This window comes from Eschrichtius robustus, chromosome 20, assembly GCF_028021215.1.
Source record: "Eschrichtius robustus isolate mEscRob2 chromosome 20, mEscRob2.pri, whole genome shotgun sequence".
Classification (NCBI taxonomy): domain Eukaryota; kingdom Metazoa; phylum Chordata; class Mammalia; order Artiodactyla; family Eschrichtiidae; genus Eschrichtius; species Eschrichtius robustus.
In genome coordinates, this window is record NC_090843.1 from 45,136,234 (window position 1) to 45,155,325 (window position 19,092).

Below are 19,092 nucleotides of genomic sequence, written 5' to 3' on the forward strand. Positions count from 1 at the left end.
GTAATTCCCAGAACCATTTATTTGGAGGCTCTTTGTTAAGCCACAGTACTAACAGTGGTAATCTCATAGTTAGGAGCTCTTACACTAAAACAGCAGGTCTCAAACTTTTCACCGTGTGACCTTTTCAAAGGGTCTTTATGATCCCTGTATCAAGGATGATGTATCTGTCATTTAAGGGGCCCATTATTCTATTCTGAGAAAAAGCTCAGTGACACCTTTTATCTTTAACTTGCACTATATTCTGAGAAAGCCCTTTTCCTGGTGTAAAGCTGGGACAGAATGGGGAAACAGGGTAGAGTCTGGAGGGTCCGTAGACTGGCTAAACAGGAAAGGTTAGTTATAGGAGTCTATCAAGTGCTTGAAAAACGTTTATCTGGATGGAAAGATACTTTAAAAAGATAACTTCTTTCCCTCTTTACTTTTTTTTTTTTTTTTGGCTCAGTATCCCCTTTCAAATCTGTCACCTGATGTTTCTCTCTTCCTTTTCTGGCAGTAATTGTGGCAGAGCAGCTACAATGTGCAGGGACTGTACTAAGTGCTTTATATATATTATTTCATTTCATCCTCAATAATCTTATATATAACATGTATTATTAGCACCCAGTTTACAGGGAATTATGGCTTGGAGCAGCTAAATAACTTTCTCAAGGTCCATCTCCACCATATTTATTATGTTTCTTATCTCGTGCTCTTAATTTTTAAAGGTTTTAAGTCCTTCTTTAAAAATTCCACTCAGAGTAAGATATGAGGCCCTAACAGTTTGTTCAAAATAAAAACAGGTATATCATTCTCTCTGATTATGAGGGAAAGCGTGCTGATTATTTAAAAATTTAGAAAATATATCAGGATGTACTGTTTTTTAAAAGTCAAAATCACCCATTGTCCTACAACTCAGAGATAGTCAGTTCATGCTTTGATATATTAGAAACCATAAACTGCTAACCAATTTAATATATTGTGGATACCTTCCCATACTAACCGAACCACTTTAGACCCTCACTTGCAATGGGGGTGCCAAATTGCCTATACTCTCATCTATATTGGGTATTATCAATTTGAAATTTTGCCAGGCCTATAAATTTTTAAAAATCCCAATCTATTATTGTTTTGGTTAGCATTTCTTTGATTATCATTGGAATTGAATCTCTTTTCATGTGTTTATTGTTCCTTTTTAATTCTTCTTTTATGGACTATCTATTCATGTTCTCTGTTCACTTTCTTTTGAAGGGTGTCTTGTGCTCATATTATAGGTAGAAACTCTGCTGTTAACATGTTTTTCTCAGTTATCGCTTGTCTTTAACTACCACCCACAGAGGTAACCAGATTGCTGTTTTGGTATATGTCATTACACATTTTTTTTTTCTCTGACTATACACAATGTACTTTCTTTCTTATTATATCATGCTATCAGTCTCCTTACAGCCAACTTTTTTCTAAGCAATTGTGATGGACAGACCCATGATCCCAAGTCTCCAGGTATTCATATCTTAAGTTATCCCCTCTCCTTGGGTGTGGGCACAATCTATGACTTGCTTTTAGCCAAGAGAATATGGCAAGGATGAGGAGATGTCACTTCCAAACTAACAGTGCATAAGAATGTAGCCGATCTTACTGGGAGACTTTCCCTTGCTGGCTTTGAGGAAGCAGGCAGTCATTTTGGGGTGGCCCACGTGACAAGGAGCCAAGAGCAGTCTCTAGCCAACAACCAGCAACACAATCAGGTCCTCAGTCCAAACAGAAAACTGAATGCTGCCAACAACCATGTTAGTTTGAAAGCAGATCCATCCCAAGTCAAGCCTCAGATGAGACTGCAGCCCCAGCTGAATGCTGATGGCAGCCTTGTGATAACCTGAAGCAGAAGACCCAGCTACAGAAACTGAGGTAATAGATGTCCATTGTTTTAAGTTGTTAAATTTGTGGTAATAGTGTTACACAGTAATAGATAAACAGTGTAACAATTTGTCAGAATGCATTCTCAGACCAATAAATGTTATCCCGCAAAATTTTTTTATGTTTTTATTGATTTTTTTGAACATCTTTATTAGAGTATAATTGCTTTACAATGGTGTGTTAGTTTCTGCTTTGTAACAAAGTGAATCAGTTATACATATACATATGTCCCCATATCTCTTCCCTCTTGCATCTTCCTCCCTCCCACCCTCCCTATCCCAACCCTCTAGGTGGTCACAAAGCACAGAGCTGATTTCCCTGTGCTATGCGGCTGCTTCCCACTAACTACCTATTTTAAGTTTGGTAGTGTATATATGTCCATGCCACTCTCTCACTTTGTCCCAGCTTACCCTACCCCTCCCAGTATCCTCAAGTCCATTCTCTAGTAGGTCTGCGTCTTTATTCCCATCTTGCCCCTAGGTTCTTCACGACCATTTTTTTTTTTTTTAAGATTCCATATATATGTGTTAGCATACGGTTTTTGTTTTTCTCTTTGTGACTTACTTCACTCTGTATGACAGACTCTAGGTCTATCCACCTCACTACAAATAACTCAATTTCGTTTCTTTTTATGGCTGAGTAATATTCCATTGTATATATGTGCCACATCTTCTTTATCCATTCATCTGTTGATGGACACTTAGGTTGCTCCCATGTTCTGCCTATTGTAAATAGAGCTTCAATGAACATTTTGGTACGTGACTCTTTTTGAATTATGGTTTTCTCAGAGTATATGCCCAGTAGTGGGGTTGCTGGGTCGTATGATAGTTCTATTTTTAGTTTTTTAAGGAACCTCCATACTGTTCTCCATAGTGGCTGTCTCAATTTACATTCCCACCAACAGTGCAAGAGGGTTCCCTTTTCTCCACACCCTCTCCAGCATTTATTTTTGTACATTTTTTGATGACAGCCATTCTGACCGGTGTGAGATGATATCTCATTATAGTTTTAATTTGCATTTCTCTAATGATTAATGATGTTGAGCATTCTTTCATGTGTTTGTTGGCAATCTGTATATCTTCTTTGCAGAAATGTCTATTTAGGTCTTCTGCCCATTTTTGGATTGGGTTGTTTGTTTTTCTGATATTGAGCTGCATGAGCTGCTTGTAAATTTTGGAGATTAATCCTTTGTCACTTGCTTCATTTGCAAATATTTTCTCCCATTCTGAGGGTTGTCTTTTTGTCTTGTTTATGGTTTCCTTTGCTGTGCAAAAGCTTTTAAGTTTCATTAGGTCCCATTTGTTTATTTTTGTTTTTATTTCCATTTCTCTAGGAGTTGGGTCAAAAAGGATCTTGCTGTGATTTATGTCATAGACTGTTCTGCCTATGTTTTCCTCTAAGAGTCTGATAGTGTCTGGCCTTACATTTAGGTCTTTAATCCATTTTGAGTTTATTTTTGTGTATGGTGTTAGGGACTGTTCTAATTTCATTTTTTTACATGTAGCTGTCCAGTTTTCCCGGCACCACTTACTGAAGAGTCTGTCTTTTCTCCATTGTATATTCTTGCCTCCTTTATCAAAGACAAGGTGACCATATGTGCATGGGTTTATCTCTGGGCTTTCTATCCTGTTCCATTGATCTATATTTGTTTTTGTGCCAGTACCATACTGTCTTGATTACTGTAGCTTTGTAGTATAGTCTGAAGTCAGGGAGCCTGATTCCTCCAGCTCCCTTTTTCTTTCTCAAAATTGCTTTGGCTATTTGGGGTCTTTTGTGTTTCCATACAATTGTGAAATATTTTCTTCTAGTTCTGTGAAAAATGCCAATGGTAGTTTGATAGGGATTGAATTGAATCTGTAGATTGCTTTGGGTAGTATAGTCATTTTCACAATGTTGATTCTTCCAATCCAAGAACATGGTATATCTCTCCATCCGTTTGTATCATCTTTAATTTTTTCATAAGTGTCTTACAGTTTTCTGCGTACAGGTCTTTTGTCTCCCTAGGTAGGTTTATTCCTAGGTATTTTATTCTTTTTCTTGCAATGGTAAATGGGAGTGTTTCCTTAACTTCTCTTTCCCATTTTTCATCATTAGTGTATAGGAACGCAAGAGATTTCTGTGCATTAATTTTGCATCCTGCTATTTTACCAAATTCATTGATTAGCTCTAGTAGTTTTCTGGTAGCATCTTTAGGATTCTCTATGTATAGTATAATGTCATCTGCAAACAGTGACAGCTTTACTTCTTCTTTTCTGATTCAGATTCCTTTTATTTCTTTTTCTTCTCTGATTGCTGTGGCTAAAACTTCCAAAACTATGTTGAATAATAGTGGTGAGAGTGGTCAACCTTGTCTTGTTCCTGATCTTAGTGGATACGGTTTCAGTTTTTCACCATTGAGAATGATGTTGGCTGTGGGTTTGTCATATATGGCCTTTATTATGTTGAGGTTAGTTCCCTCTATGCCTACTTTCTGGAGAGTTTTTATCACAAATCGGTGTTGAATTTTGTTGAAAGCTTTTTCTGCATCTATAGAGATGATCATAGAGGCCGGCGTGATGTTGCACCAGCCTGAGGTGCGCCATGTGTTCTCCTGGGGAAGTTGTCCCTGGATCACGGGACCCTGCCAGTGGCGGGCTGCACAGGCTCCCAGGAGGGGAGGTGTGGAGAGTGACCTGTGCTTGCACACAGGCTTCTTGGTGGCGGCAGCAGCAGCCTTAGTGTCTCATGCCCGTCTCTGGGGGTCCGTGCTGATAGCCGCGGCTCGCGCCCATCTCTGGAGCTCCTTTAAGCGGTGCTCTTAATCCCCTCTCCTCGGGCACCAGGAAACAAAGAGGCAAGAAAAAGTCTTTTGCCTCTTCAGCAGTTCCAGACCTTTTCCTGGACTCCCTCCCGGCTAGCTGTGGTGCACTAGCCCCCTTCAGGCTGTGTTCATGCCGCCAACCCCAGTCCTCTCTCTGCAATCCTACCGAAGCCCGAGCCTCAGCTCCCAGCCCCCGCCCGCCCCGGCGGGTGAGCAGACAAGCCTCTCGGGCTGGTGAGTGCTGGTCAGCACCAAGCCTGTGTGCGGGAATCTCTCCGCTTTGCCCTCCGCACCCCTGTTGCTGCGCTCTCCTCCATGGCTCCGAAGCTTCCCCCCTCCGCCACCGCAGTCTCTGCCAGCAAAGGGGCTTCCTAGTGTGTGGAAACCTTTCCTCCTTCACAGCTCCCTCCCACTGGTGCAGGTCGCGTCCCTATTCTTTTGTCTCTGTTTTTTCTTTTTTCTTTTGCCCTACCCAGGTACGTGGGGAGTTTCTTGCCTTTTGGGAGGTCTGAGGTCTTCTGCCAGGATTCAGTAGGTGTTCTGTAGGGGTTGTTCCACGTGTAGATGTATTTCTGATGTATTTGTGGGGAGGAAGGTGATCTCCACATCTTACTCTTCTGCCATCTTGAAGCTCCTCCCCACAAAATATTTTTTAATGGGTGCATGGTATTTCATAGAATTGGTGTAACAGATTTTACGTAACTAATCACTAATGGTGGACACTTAAGTTATTCCTGGTTTCTTGTTATTTTAAATAACACTGCAATGAATATCCCTGTATGAACATTTTTGCCCCATTACTGATTTTTGTTCCTCAGAATAAATACCAGGAAATAGAATTTCTTAATCAAAAGATATGAGTACTTTTGTCCACTGGTGCTCATGATCCCATCTCCTTCCATCTCCTCTAGCTCTCGTGTGTACTGCTACCCCCCGGCCCCCACCCCTGCCCTTGGCTCCTTCCTCTCAGAAACATTCCTAAGTCTCTTCCATTCTGAAAAACAAAAATTCTCTCTTGACCCCAAATTTCTCCTTAGTTACTGCCTTTTCTTTTTCCCTTCTCATCCAAAATTCTCAAAAAACTTGTCCACATTGGCTGTCTCCATGTCCCATCCCATTCATTCCTTATCTTCCTATATTAGTCTGCATACTCACATTGTTCCACTGAAACTTTTCCTGCAAGGGTTACCAATGATTCCCTAATTGCTAGACAGATTTTGATTCCTATTTTATTTGAGCCTTCCTTATTGAAATTCTCTTTTCTCATTGCTTTTCTCTTCTGTTTCTTCTATTTCTCTGACCATTTCTTCTCCACACTGTTTATGGGCCTATCTTCCTGAGTCTATCCCTAAATTTTAGCCTTCTATAAAATTTCATCCTTAACCCTCTTCTCTTCATTTTCTATCTGATCTTTCAGGAGGTAGTGTTAACTATCACATATTTGCCAATAATGTACACTCTTAATCTCTAGTTCTCATTATTTCTAAGTTCTAGAAGGATATATTCAATTTTTTGTAGGATTTCTAGAATCTGCTTGTATCACATGTACTCCAAACCTAATCTGTCTCCCCACCAAAAAAACCCCCACCTTGCTCTTATTACTATATTATCTATTATTTTGCTTTTGTTGATGGTGCTAACATGAAAAACAAGACCATCCTTGACAAATACTAGATCATGTCTTGTACTTTAACAAGCCACTTGCAGTTTCCAGAAACCACTGTGTCACACCTTCAAACATTTGCATATATGTTCTTTCTGCCTGTAATACCTTTGTCTTCCCCCTAGTTGCTTCACTAACTCTTACTCATTCTTGGCTAGATAAAAACCATTTTGGAAAGCTCTCTTAACCCTGTTAACCCCTCTTAACCCTTAACCCAAGAGCAGGGGCCAGAGTTACGATGTCTCATCGCTGTGTTCCATGTACCCTGTGCATATTTCTATTATAGCACTTACCTCACTGTATTGAAATTATTTGTTTCCTAGAGCAAGATCATATCTTATTAAACTGTGGGTCTCCATGTTCATTGAGTGAATGAATAAATGAATTAATAGGAGCACCAAGGAGAAACAAGGAAAAAGAAATCATGCAAGGTACTTTATATTTATTATACACAATTTCATCTTTACAACTATCCAGTAAAATAGACATGATTTTCCTTTCACATATACAAAACTGCAGCTGAGAGGTGTTGAAGGGTCAATCTAAATGATTTCATATAATAACATCTATTTTCCAATAAATTGGTGCCTTCTTCATTTCTAAAGATAATATAATAACCCTTACTACTTAGGAATAGTCTTAATATCATTGTCTCAATATAGAGAGTACATATAAAGACCAAAATAGCTTTAAAAAGACAGCTCTTTAAAGAGCTAATGTTGGACTTCCCTGGTGGTGCAGTGGTTAAGAATCCGCCTGCCAATGCGGGGGACACGGGTTCGAGCCCTGGTCCGGGAAGATCCCACATGCCATGGAGCAAATAAGCCCATGTGCCACGACTACTGAGCCTGCGCTCTAGAGCCTGTGAGCCACAACTACTGAGCCCACGTGCCACAACTACTGAAGCCCACATGCCTAGAGCCTGTGCTCCACAACAAGGGAAGTCACCACAATGAGAAGCCCGCGCACCGCAATGAAGAGTAGCCCCTGCTCGCTGCAACTAGAGAAAGCCCACATGCAGCAACGAAGACCCAATGCAGCCAAAGATAAATAAATAAATAAATTTATTTTAAAAAATAAAAAAAAATAAAAAGCTAATGTTATCTGTGGGTACTCTGTCTTAGAGACTATACTTTAGTGATAGAAAGTATGAAGAGGAAGGACTAGCCACAACCTCTCAGCTACACCAATAGTCCTTATCTACCTCTCTCAGATGGAAAACCATCTAAGCAGAGAGAATATGCCAAAGAGCCTACAGAGTGAAACCTATTTGGGTCCCAAGAGGTCTCCCCCTCCCAGGAGGAGGGAAAAAACAATCTTAACCTTAAAATTCTCTAAAATTCAATGTAACTCATAAGGGAAATAGCATTTCCTTCCAAACGTTTCTACTGACACATGCTAAAGAATGTGGCTTAGCAAATAACACTGAAAACCCATATCAACACTTTGGTTAAATTTCTACCTATCTTTACTTAGAACACAGGCGTCTACGTTGAGGTTAAATATAATACAATCCTTGTCTACGCCTACTATTGACACTTTTTAAAAGAGAAATCCTTGGGTTTGGGAATCCCCCTGAGTTAACATTCTTCTCCTTAAAGGCTGTGCCATTCAATGTTTTATGCTTGAGGATGATGCTTTCTTAATGTTCATAACTTACCTGCATTGGCTTTCAGGTCTTCAGGTGTGACCATGACAACAAATCGGATTGCACGTTCGTTTCGAAACATCTCATAAGACCACCGGCGGATAGACCGCATGCATTTCACTGCTGCAATGCCATTGTTGGCAATGAGAACCTGGGACAGTGGGAACATGGGAATTGGAGAGAAGTAGAAAAGACAGGCAAAGACAGAGGAAAAGAGATGAAACCACTTTTGTAGATCTTCCTCTGAAAAGCCAGAGTTTCAATTAGGAATTTGTATTGTTGGTCTAGGCAGTTAGGAACCAACTCCCACATGATCAAGGGATATTTTAAGATGTTAGCTAAGCAAATACTTCAATATGTGCCAGCTAAAACTTACTCCTTTCTAACTTCATTTCTTGAAGGGAAAAAATCAGTTACTCAAATCTTATGAGTTTGTGAATTATTCTACCATACCTACTCTTAGGGAATAGAAGAAACAAACGTCAGGGGGAAGATGGATATAAATAAGGCTGGGGGAAGATTCAACAGTGTAGTGTCACACACTATTCTCTGTTGTAGTGAAACAAGGCACAGAGTCCTGAACATGTATAAGAATGCCTACACTAACCACCACCTCTCTCCAGAATGCTGAATCCAAATGCCTTAGAATTGTACAGACTGCCCCAGAAAGAACGGTCACAAGAAAAAGAGTAGAAGGATCAATGATCCTGAGACTTCTCTGTTAAACAAACCTTTCACCTCGTTGCCTGTCTTGCAATCATCACCCTGAGGATAACATAGGTTGGGAGACACGTAATCTCTCCTCACTGGAAGACTAACAGGAGTGTACCGCTAAAGCAACACTTTTAGGACAGAGACTATAGGTCCCCATCCTTGAATCTTTTAATCACTGCAAGCTATTTCAACCAAGTCATCCTCTCAGCTCCAATATGGTTTAGATAAAAGTGACACAGAGTAACTCACAACATTTCAAAACACCTGTAATCTCTTTAAGTATTTCATGTGGTATATTCCCTCTAAACATCTCAAATTTCTGGAGGAACCCAGTAGGTTACACTGTATCAAACTTGTTGAAGCCTTCTGTTCTGAAACTCTCTCCACTCCCTTAGCTCTAAACCCAATGTTATGACATGTTACCTCCTCACCACCACCCCACAAGCTAATCAATTTCTCATAACCTCTCAGATCAGTGCAACTCAACCCCATAAAAACCGCAAGATCTTTCTAAAAGCACTTTATGGGCGCTGCCTCATCTTCTTACTTAGTTATGACTAAATTGTCAGTGGCAAATACATATTACAGAAAATAGTGAAATTACTTAATAGGATGCTAGGGAGGCAGAAAGGATAATTCTGCAGTCTCAGAAATTCAATTTAAATATCGGTTTTGAGCAAATCTAGACAACAAATCTAGCCATTAAATCTCATGTACTTTTGAAAAATTAAGTTAGCAGGTTATAACTTACCTTCTCAATCACTTTATTCCCACCAAAACGAGTAACGAATTCTGCTGGAGAAGCTACAGTGAAATCTCGCTGTGAGTCTATTTTCTTTCGGTCTCGACCTTGCTTTACTAGGTGCAAACCAGACATGCTGGACCTGTAAAAATAGAGAAATCATGAAAGTCTACAGATAAGATTTCTTCACATCATCTATCTCCCCTGGAGACCTGCTTTTCACTATCGGACTTATAAGAGCACTTCCAATTGCACCCTTGTGAAGACTGGATGGTGGCAGACCACATAGTTTTTATATAGAAGAGAGAAAAGAAAGTGATCTTTGCTTGTGGAAATTTAAGAAAAAAAAAAAAAAAGTGCTCCTGAATAATAAAAGACAATATTAAGGTTTACCAACAGATGCCATCATAAAGAGATAGGCAAAGAACACACTAAAATGAGATGGTATAAATAATAGACTCAGAGTGACTGTTAAAACTTAAAAAAACCACCCACAACAGTTAGCAAACCTGTTTCTGGATTATGATTCTGACACACAGATGACCTTCACCTCTGTATCTCTAACCTCCATTTTTCTTATGAGCTGTAACTCCACATTTTTAACTGCCTACTAAATGTTTTACTTGGATATTCCATAGACGTTTCAAAATCAACAACTCCAAAAACAATTTATTTACAAGGCATTACAAGGCAATTTATTTATAAACCATATTTCATTGACCTTAAGATAACATTTTTTTTTTTTTAGCTTTTTAGAATCTCTGAAATTGGTATGTATCTTACAACTGATGGTGTGCTTTATTTAATTGGCAGAATGTTTTTTCTCAGTGGTACATTCAATAATGGTGCCTCTAACAATCAATGGTGTTTTAGATTAGACAGTGGTGGAAACAGCACAGGCCTGCTTTAAATTCCAGATCTTCGGGCTTCCCTGGTGGCGCATTGGTTGGGAATCCGCCTGCCAATGCAGGGGACACGGGTTCGGGCCCTGGTCCGGGAGGATCCCACATGCCGCAGAGCAACTAAGCCCGTGCGCCACATCTACTGAGCCTGCGCATCTGGAGCCTGTGCTCTGCAACAAGAGAGGCGGCGACAGTGAGAGGCCCGCGCACCGCGATGAAGAGTGGCCCCCGCTTGCCACAACTAGAGAAAGCCCTCGCACAGAAACGAAGACCCAACACAGCCATAAATAAATTTAAAAATTTAAAAAAAAAAAAAAATTCCAGATCTTCACCGAATAACTTAAACTTGCTAAGCTTCACTTTTCTCTTTGTAAATATGTATGGTATTCACTGTTCTAGGTTTTTAGCTATTGTCTCTCAGCTCCAAGCCCATCCTTTTATGCTCTGCTCTATGACAACAGGGCTTAACACCATGCAAACTTGTTTGATTCCGCCAATAGGAAGGCAGAAGGGTTTTAAAAAAAAGAGAGAGAGAGAGAAAGAGAGAAAGGGATTTTCTTCTTATTTTCCAGCTATTATCAGCATTGCTCCACAGGAAAAGAGAGTTAATTCCAGTCTCTAGCATCTTTCAGCATTCCAAGGAATAGCCGTGATGCGTTCCCGTAGAAGGACCAGGAGCAGTGGGTTGTGGCTCCTTGGCTGTCAGAGTACCAGCCCTGCCATGCTCACTCATCCTCTGGGCTACCAGCCTGGGCCTATCAATCACCTGTCAGGCCAGGCCTCCTCCTCAGGGATCTGAGCACCAGCTACTCAAAGCTTACTCCCAGAGGTCCAAGCACCAGCCCCTCTCCAAGCACCTTGGGCCCTCTCCAAGCTTGTAGGTTCTGGGAATACTACCTCTTCCCTAGGGGTGGTAGCTGCTTCCTGCAGATATTAACCTTGGATTACCTCAGCATGTCTATTTTGTTCTTTTATTCTGCTAACACCCAAGTAACCAATTCTCACAATTGAATGTCTTTTGTTTATAATACCTAATGCAGTTTCTCTTTCCCTGACTGGACCTTGACTCATAGCACTGATAGACCTTCTGAAAGGGCATTTTGAGGATTAAATGAGATAATGGATATAGTAAATAAAATCCTTTATACACTATTTAACAGACAGCTGCTTTCTTCCATTTCTATCTTTTCTTCCTTTCTCCTACACTCTAACGTTGCACTCAGGTAATTTCTCTCTTCAAAATAAAAGAGTATGATTAAAATCTTCCCACAGGGCTTTGCTGGTGACGCAGTGGTTGAGAATCTGCCTGCCAATGCAGGGGACACGGGTTCGAGCCCTGGTCTGGGAGGATCCCACATGCCACGGAGCAACTAAGGCAGTGAGCCACAATTACTGAGCCTGCGCGTCTGGAGCTTGTGCTCCGCAACAAGGGAGGCCACGATAGTGAGAGGCCCGCGCACCGCGATGAAGAGTGGCCCCCACTTGCCGCAACTAGAGAAAGCCCTCGCACAGAAACGAAGACCCAACACAACCAAAAATAAAAATAAATAAAATAAGCCTACACTTTAAAAAAAAAAAAAAAAATCTTCCCACAGAGAAATACCAGGTCCAGATGGTTTTATTTTTATTTCATTTATTTATTTATTTACTTACTTACTTACTTACTTATTTATTTATTTTTGGCTGTGTTGGGTCTTTGTTGCTGTGCGCGGGCTTTCTCTAGTTGCGGCGAACGGGGTTTACTCTGTTGGGGTGCGCAGGCTTCTCATTGCGGTGGCTTCTCTTGTTGTGGAGCATGGGCTCTAGGCCCGTGGGCTTCAGTAGCTGTGGCTTGAAGGCTCTAGAGCGCAGGCTCAGTAGTTGCGGTGCACGGGCTTAGTTGCTCCGCGGCATGTGGGATCTTCCCAGACCAGGGCTCGAACCCATGTCTCCTGCATTGGCAGGTGGATTCTCAACCACTGTGCCACCAGGGAAGCCCCAGATGGTTTTAAAAGACAAGTTCTACCGAACTTTCAAGGATCGTAGCCTACCAAACTTCCAGACAGTAGAAAAAGAAGTAAAACTCCCCAGTTAGAGTAATACTGATACCAGAACCAGACAAAGACGTTCCATGAAAGGGAAGTCCAGGGCCACTTTACTCATGACCACATCCTAAAGACGATATTCTAAATAGGTGTTGGGTCAAGGATGCGCAAAATATTAGTTAAAAAATATGTTACTCCATAACCAACTTGAGTTTGTCCCAGGTAAGCAAGGATGGTTTAATTTTAGAAAATCCATAAATGTAAAACTGTTAGATTTCCTAGCAAGTGCAATAAAATAAAAAAATAAGTAAATTAGAGACCTGAGGACTGCCAAGGAGGAAGTTAAATAATATTTATTTGTGAATGATGTAATTTACACAGAAAACAAAAGATTCCACAAATTATTAGAAATAATAAGAGGCCTTAGTCTAGTGTCTAGATATATGATTAATATATAAGAAGCTCCCAAATATTATATATAAATTATAAAATTAAAAACAGATCATAAAGTTAAAAACTAAAATATACATACTTTTAAGACATACATATAGATACAATAAAACTACATAAACAGAGAAACAAAATAATGTGATGAACATGTGATTAAGGGAAATGACTACCTGGGTGGGGAAAGCAGGGAGAAGGTTTATGGAGGAGAGACCATATGCTTAGAAAGATGTAGGTGACGGCCAAGGATCAACCTTTGTTTAAGTGGTGGGTTTTCAAATTCTATTTTACACTATTTTTAATATTACTAAATAAGTAACCAAATAAATAAATAATAGTGAGTTACACATGGACAAATGAGTGTGTCTTGAACCAAAAATTATGATTATATAATCCTGTACATCTGAGATTAAACACACACACACACATACTCCCTAGAGATCAACTTTCAGTTTCCTAAGGAGAAAGAGACAGAGAAGATATAAACCTAGGATAAATAAGGAGATGCCTGAGTATAAGACAAAAAGGGAAGCAAAATCTTTACCGATAAAATTAAGGTGGGGAAGGGATTGGTCATACTGTTTAATCAATAGTTTAGAGATAACAAAGGAGTGCCCTGAGGGTCACATGTAATCAAAGAGGGGAGAAAAACAGAAATATACCTTACTTTTAATGATGGGATGAGGACTTGCCTCGTGGCACAGTGGTTAAGAATCCGCCTGCTTGGGGCTTCCCTGGTGGCGCAGTGGTTGAGAATCTGCCTGCCAATGCAGGGGACACGGGTTTGAGCCCTGGTCTGGGAAGATCCCACATGCCGGGGAGCAACTGGGCCCGTGAGCCACAACTACTGAGCCTGCACGTCTGGAGCCTGTGCTCCGCAACAAGAGAGGCCCGCACACCGCGATGAAGAGTGACCCCCGCTTGCCGCAACTGGAGAAAGCCCTCGCACAGAAATGAAGACCCAACACAGCTAAAATAAATGAATAAATTTATTAAAAAAAAAAAAAGAATCCGCCTGCCAGTGCAGGGGACACAGGTTCGATCCCTGGTCTGGGAAGATCCCACATGCTGCGGAGCAACTAAGCCTATGTGCCACAACTACTGAGCCTGCGCTCTAGAGCCTGTGAGCCACAACTACTGAGCCTGCGTGCCACAACTACTGAAGCCCGCACGCCTAGAGCTCGTGCTCCACAACAAGAGAAGCCACCGCAATGAGAAGCCTGCGCACCACAACAAAGAGTAGCCCCCTCTCACCGCAACTAGAGAAAGCCTGCGTGCAACAACAAAGACCCAATGCAGCCAAAAATAAATAAATAAATTTATTTTAAAAAAAGATATAAAAAAAAAAAGATGTGATCATTCATATAGCCATGTTCAGAAGTTAGGCACCATGCTAAAAACAAGAGGATCAAGTGGAAAGATAGAAAAGATCTCAAAATCTTTACTTCTCACCTAGCTTTTCTCAGGAAGCTACCAGAGAATGTTCTCTTCCCAAAAGATGAAGTAAACCAAGAAAAAGGAAGACAAGGAATGCAAGAAATAGAGGATCCAACACAGAAGAGAAGGGAATTCTCTAGATGATTGTTCAAATTGGAGGACAGACTGCTCCAGGAGGGATGTCTCCTTGAAAAAAATGGACAGATGACCTATTGTATTTAACCACAGAAAAACAAAATAAAACTATGTATGTGTGTATAGTAAATATATATATATGTGTATTGTGTATTCTGTTTGTATATATGTTTGTTTTACATATATAAAACAATAAACCAAAGTTATATATATTTATTATATTTATACATATATAATCACTTTATTGTATATATTAAAATATACAAAATATATAATATATAAGTATATATTATATATAAAACAATATATAATATGTATATGTAAAATATACCAGTTGCTTTTTACTTATTTGACTCTCAGTGGAAGATTTGCTTGGTTTACCCCCGCAAAGGGCGGAAGAGGTCAAGTAAAAAGGAAAAGGAAAGGATGACTGTTTTAAAGAGACATTTTGCCACATCAGTGTTTTTCATTTGTTTCTATATTTTCCAGGGTCTATTTAATTTTCGGGTAATTTTTATCAAAATAAAAACTCCAGATTGCAAAAACAAGCAAGCGACCCTTAAAGACTGCCATCCAGCAAAACATTCAGGTCTTTTATGTCGACCCTCTGCTGGAGAGGCACAGACCTGCAAGAGGTCTGAAGAAGGCCTGACTCATTTCCTCCTCAGCTTGAGTTCTAACAGCAGGAAGAAGAAAGATTCGGGATAGGAGAGCTTGCACGCTCAACACCTCCAGTCTGGTTGCCTACTGTCACACGCCAGGACAATGGCAGCAGCCACCTTTCCTGGTCCAAGAGACATAGTCTAAAAAAGTTTTCTGCAAAACTACCTTCAACAGGATGCTACCTACTACACAGAATTGATATTTTCCTTCAAAATAGATGAAGAGACTTCACTCTTGAAAAACCAGCCAAGAACAGTGAGCAATTTTGGCACAGACTAAGCGAGATTCCTTAACGAAAGACCAGCACACAGTAAGGTCTGTGCACGGGTGCTTGTTTTCAACGCAGCTACAATGTCACACATGGTCTCGGGTATCTTTGGTTCAAATTCTGAGTGTAAAATAAAGGTTTAGAAATCCAGGAGCAAATATGAGTGTTTTAATTCATTTCCTTAAAAAAAAAAAAGTTTCCTACAGACACAAGAAAATCATCAAATCAGATTGCCCATAAATTCCAGGGCTTAGCTGTCAATGTCTTACTGTTTTTTAAAGGTATGTATTGCCCAGATACGGCACTCTAAAACTTACCTTCGAAGCATGTAATATCTTATCTCCTTATTTTCCTCCGCAGAACCCTCCATATCAAGATGGCAAAGGAATGGAGGCTTTTTCTTCAGATGTCGGCCTTGTAAACACAAGCCGGAGTTTGTCCTCCTGCTGCAGGTGCTTAAAACCCAGGAGGACAAGACATACTGTGCCTACTTCTTGGCCCTGCTTCAGTCAGAGTAGAGTATTCCTGATGGCCTCAAGCTACAGTCTTTTTGTGTACTTTGTCCCCAATTTCCATACTTCCCCTCCTGTTTGCATTTTCCCCCTACACTGGGCCCACACACAGAATTAGTTGATTTCCCAAGGGGACTGAGAGGAGAGGGGGAGAAATATAAAAGCTTGTATAACTAGAAAGTAGATCTCAGCAGCTCTGCCTTAGCCACAGCAAACGTGTTTCAACAACGGTCACTTTCTTCTGACAGTCACCAGAGAAAAGCTCCACGGCCCCTCCAGACTGCCAGGAGCACATGACAGGGAGGGCCCAGGACAAAAAGAAGACAAAGTTTACCAGGACAACTATGCCAAGAGAGTAATGGGGTCAGGAAATCCAGAGGGAGGAGGACAGCACAGCCTAAGTAGGTAATTTCTGAGATCCAATCAAAACAAACAATACTGATTTTCAGACTCCAAGAGCGGGGAGAGCAGGTCAGGAGAGAAAGAAAGCCAGTCAAAAGGACGAAACATGCCACTACTGAGGTACTTTGAATAATGTGGGAGTCACAACTCTAATTCTCAGGCCAGAGTAGTGGTGTACACACACATACATACACACACACACACACACACACACACACACATACCTTTTTAAAAAACAACAAAATCTAAGATTTTATTCACTAAAATTTGAGAATAAGACTGGAGCTGGTACAAATGGGATAAGGAGAAGATGTGGATAAAATCCCTGAAAGGAAAAGGGGCCCAGAAAAATATTTTAGACACAAAAGGTCTAACCCAGTTTAAGCAGGGAAGAAAAATCCCGCCTAAAAAACTACTGGGACACATCTATTGCTATGCAAGCAAATTTGCCACAGATGGACAAATCACTTAAATAAATAAATGGTGGCTGAATGTTATATAGTAACATAGTCCTGTTTCAGCTTTTAATTAAGTAGATATTGCTCAGGATATTGCTCCCTTGTAATGGCAGAAAAGACTGCAACAGCTAGAATCTACAGAATCACAATTTCCTGAGATAAGTCCTTAGGAATGGTATAATCCACCAGAGTCATATCTAACCTGATTCATGTACCACAGAAAAATTCTTTCTCACCAAAATGTTGAATACAAATGGTTAATTGTTATGTAATGCCAACTATGCTGAGAACCTATTAACCTTCCAGGGAAACCCTCCAAAACAGAAGTACACAAATGACCTGGAACACAGATGAAAGATGAAAAATCAAACAGAAGACAAATGATTAAGACAAACCTTGATCTTAGGACATTCAGGTGACCCAAGGTGAAAAGACTCAATCAGGACACTCGCTCAATATGACCATTAGCCAAAATAAAAAATGGAAGTCCTGGATTGGTTTCTGGCCTGTACCACTCTGCATCATTCCTTCCATACTATGCTAACGTCTGATAAAGTCAGTCAAGTTTGCTTCCTCCTTTAAAGAAGCTGATGCAGAGGAGTCCTCCTATCTTTACGTCTCTTCAGGATAACGTGTCTCAAAAAACAGAGCACTGAAGCCTTTGTTCAGAACAATTACAGTGACCACAGATGTAGAAGCAGCTCAATTTCACACACATCTAACTGCCAGATGTAGGCAGTTCCCAAAAGAGAATCACTCTCTGCCTTTGTTATATAAGTTCAACATTCAAAAAGCAAAGCATTGCGTATAGAATAAAGCAGGCTATTTTGCACTTGATTATATCAGAAAATATACTAAAGAGTCACTCTCAGTAATCAAGTTTGTGCTTCCTTTCACCAAAGGGATCTTTCTAAAACAACCAAACACTAACACAGCACACCCAGATCCAAAACAAAGCTAGTGTTTCTAATCTTTTATGGATGTTGCTCCCAATCCTCCTGTAATATTAGAACAAAAGAAAGAAAAAGCCACATTCATTCCTCCAAATTCAAAGCATCCTCATTTTAATCTAACATGAAAGAGTGTCCAAAGTAGACACGTACCTGGCACAAAATCCAACTAGAAGCCCACACTGATCCCAACATTGTAACATGCCAAGCACCAAGGATGATGTAGCAGTTTATCCGGCAGACTGTGATGCATTAGCTAGCCTGACTGCAAGGCAGTCTGAGTTACACTGCAGCACGCGCTGTGAGAGACTGTTTTACACTGGGGCTTTTCCAAGCAAAGAAATCTTGAATCAAGGATGTACCTCTTTTGAAAATCATCTGCCCATTTATATAAATAGATTTAGCTGTGGACTCCTAATTCTGATTCACTGATCTATATGCCTATCCCTGTAGCAATGCCACACAGCCTTGATAACTGTGGCTTTACAGTCAGTTTTTGAAATCAGGTAGTTTAAGTCTTCCAACTTGGCTCTCCTTTTCCGTAATTGTTTTGTCTATTCTAGGTCCTTTGGGTTTCCATGTAAATTTTAGGATGAGTCTGGCAAATTCTAGAAAGAAAAAACAAATCCTCCTGGGATTTTGACATGGACTGTGAATTTATAGATCAATTTAGGGAAAATCACCATTTTGACAATATTGAGTTTTCCAATTCCCAAACATGGACTGTCTCTCCATTTACAGGCATACCTCATAGATATTGCGGGTTCGGTTCCACAATTCACCACCACAATAAAGTGAATATTGCAATAAAGCAAGTCACATGAATTTTTTGGTTTCCCAATGCATGGAAAAGTTACGTTTACTCTATACTATAGTCTACTAAGTGTTCAATAATAGCATTATGTCTACCAAAAAATGTACATACCTTAATTTTAAAAGATTTTATTGCTAAAAAATGCTAACCATCATCTGACAATGCAGGGTTGTCACAAACCTTCAATTTGTAAAATGCAATTATCTGTGAAGTGCAATAAAGCGAGTGCAATAAAACAAGGTCTGCCTGTATTTAGACTTTAAATTTCTTCAATTTCTCTCAGCAATGTAATATAATTTATTTTTATTTTTATTTTTTGGCTGCGTTGGGTCTTAGTTGCAGTGCACGGCCTTTTTGCTTCATTGCAGTGTGCAGGCTTCTCTCTAGTTGTGGCATGTGGGCTCTGCAGTTGTGGCACGCAGGCTTAGTTGCCCCATGGCATGTGGGATCTTAGTTCCCCGACCAGGGATCGAACCGGCATCTCGGGCATTGCAAGACGGATTCTTAACCACTGGACCACCAGGGAAGTCCCAGTAATATAATTTTTAATGTACAAGTATTACACTTTTTTTGTTGAATTTATTCCTAAGCATTTTATTATTTTCAATGCCATAGTGAATAAA

General features: G+C 40.2%; 1 protein-coding gene across 6 annotated transcripts in view; it reads right to left on the reverse strand.

The window, feature by feature from the left end:
• Positions 1 to 19,092, reverse strand: part of ACACA (acetyl-CoA carboxylase alpha) — a 268,183-nt gene that overhangs the window by 172,936 nt on the left and 76,155 nt on the right. For all 6 annotated transcript variants that reach the window (XM_068529919.1, XM_068529921.1, XM_068529920.1 and 3 more), the window contains 2 exons: positions 9,467 to 9,599; positions 8,014 to 8,152 (listed from right to left, as the gene is read on the reverse strand). In XM_068529919.1, the coding sequence (XP_068386020.1) occupies positions 8,014 to 8,152; positions 9,467 to 9,599 (272 nt within the window). The remainder of the gene's footprint in view (positions 1 to 8,013; positions 8,153 to 9,466; positions 9,600 to 19,092) is intronic.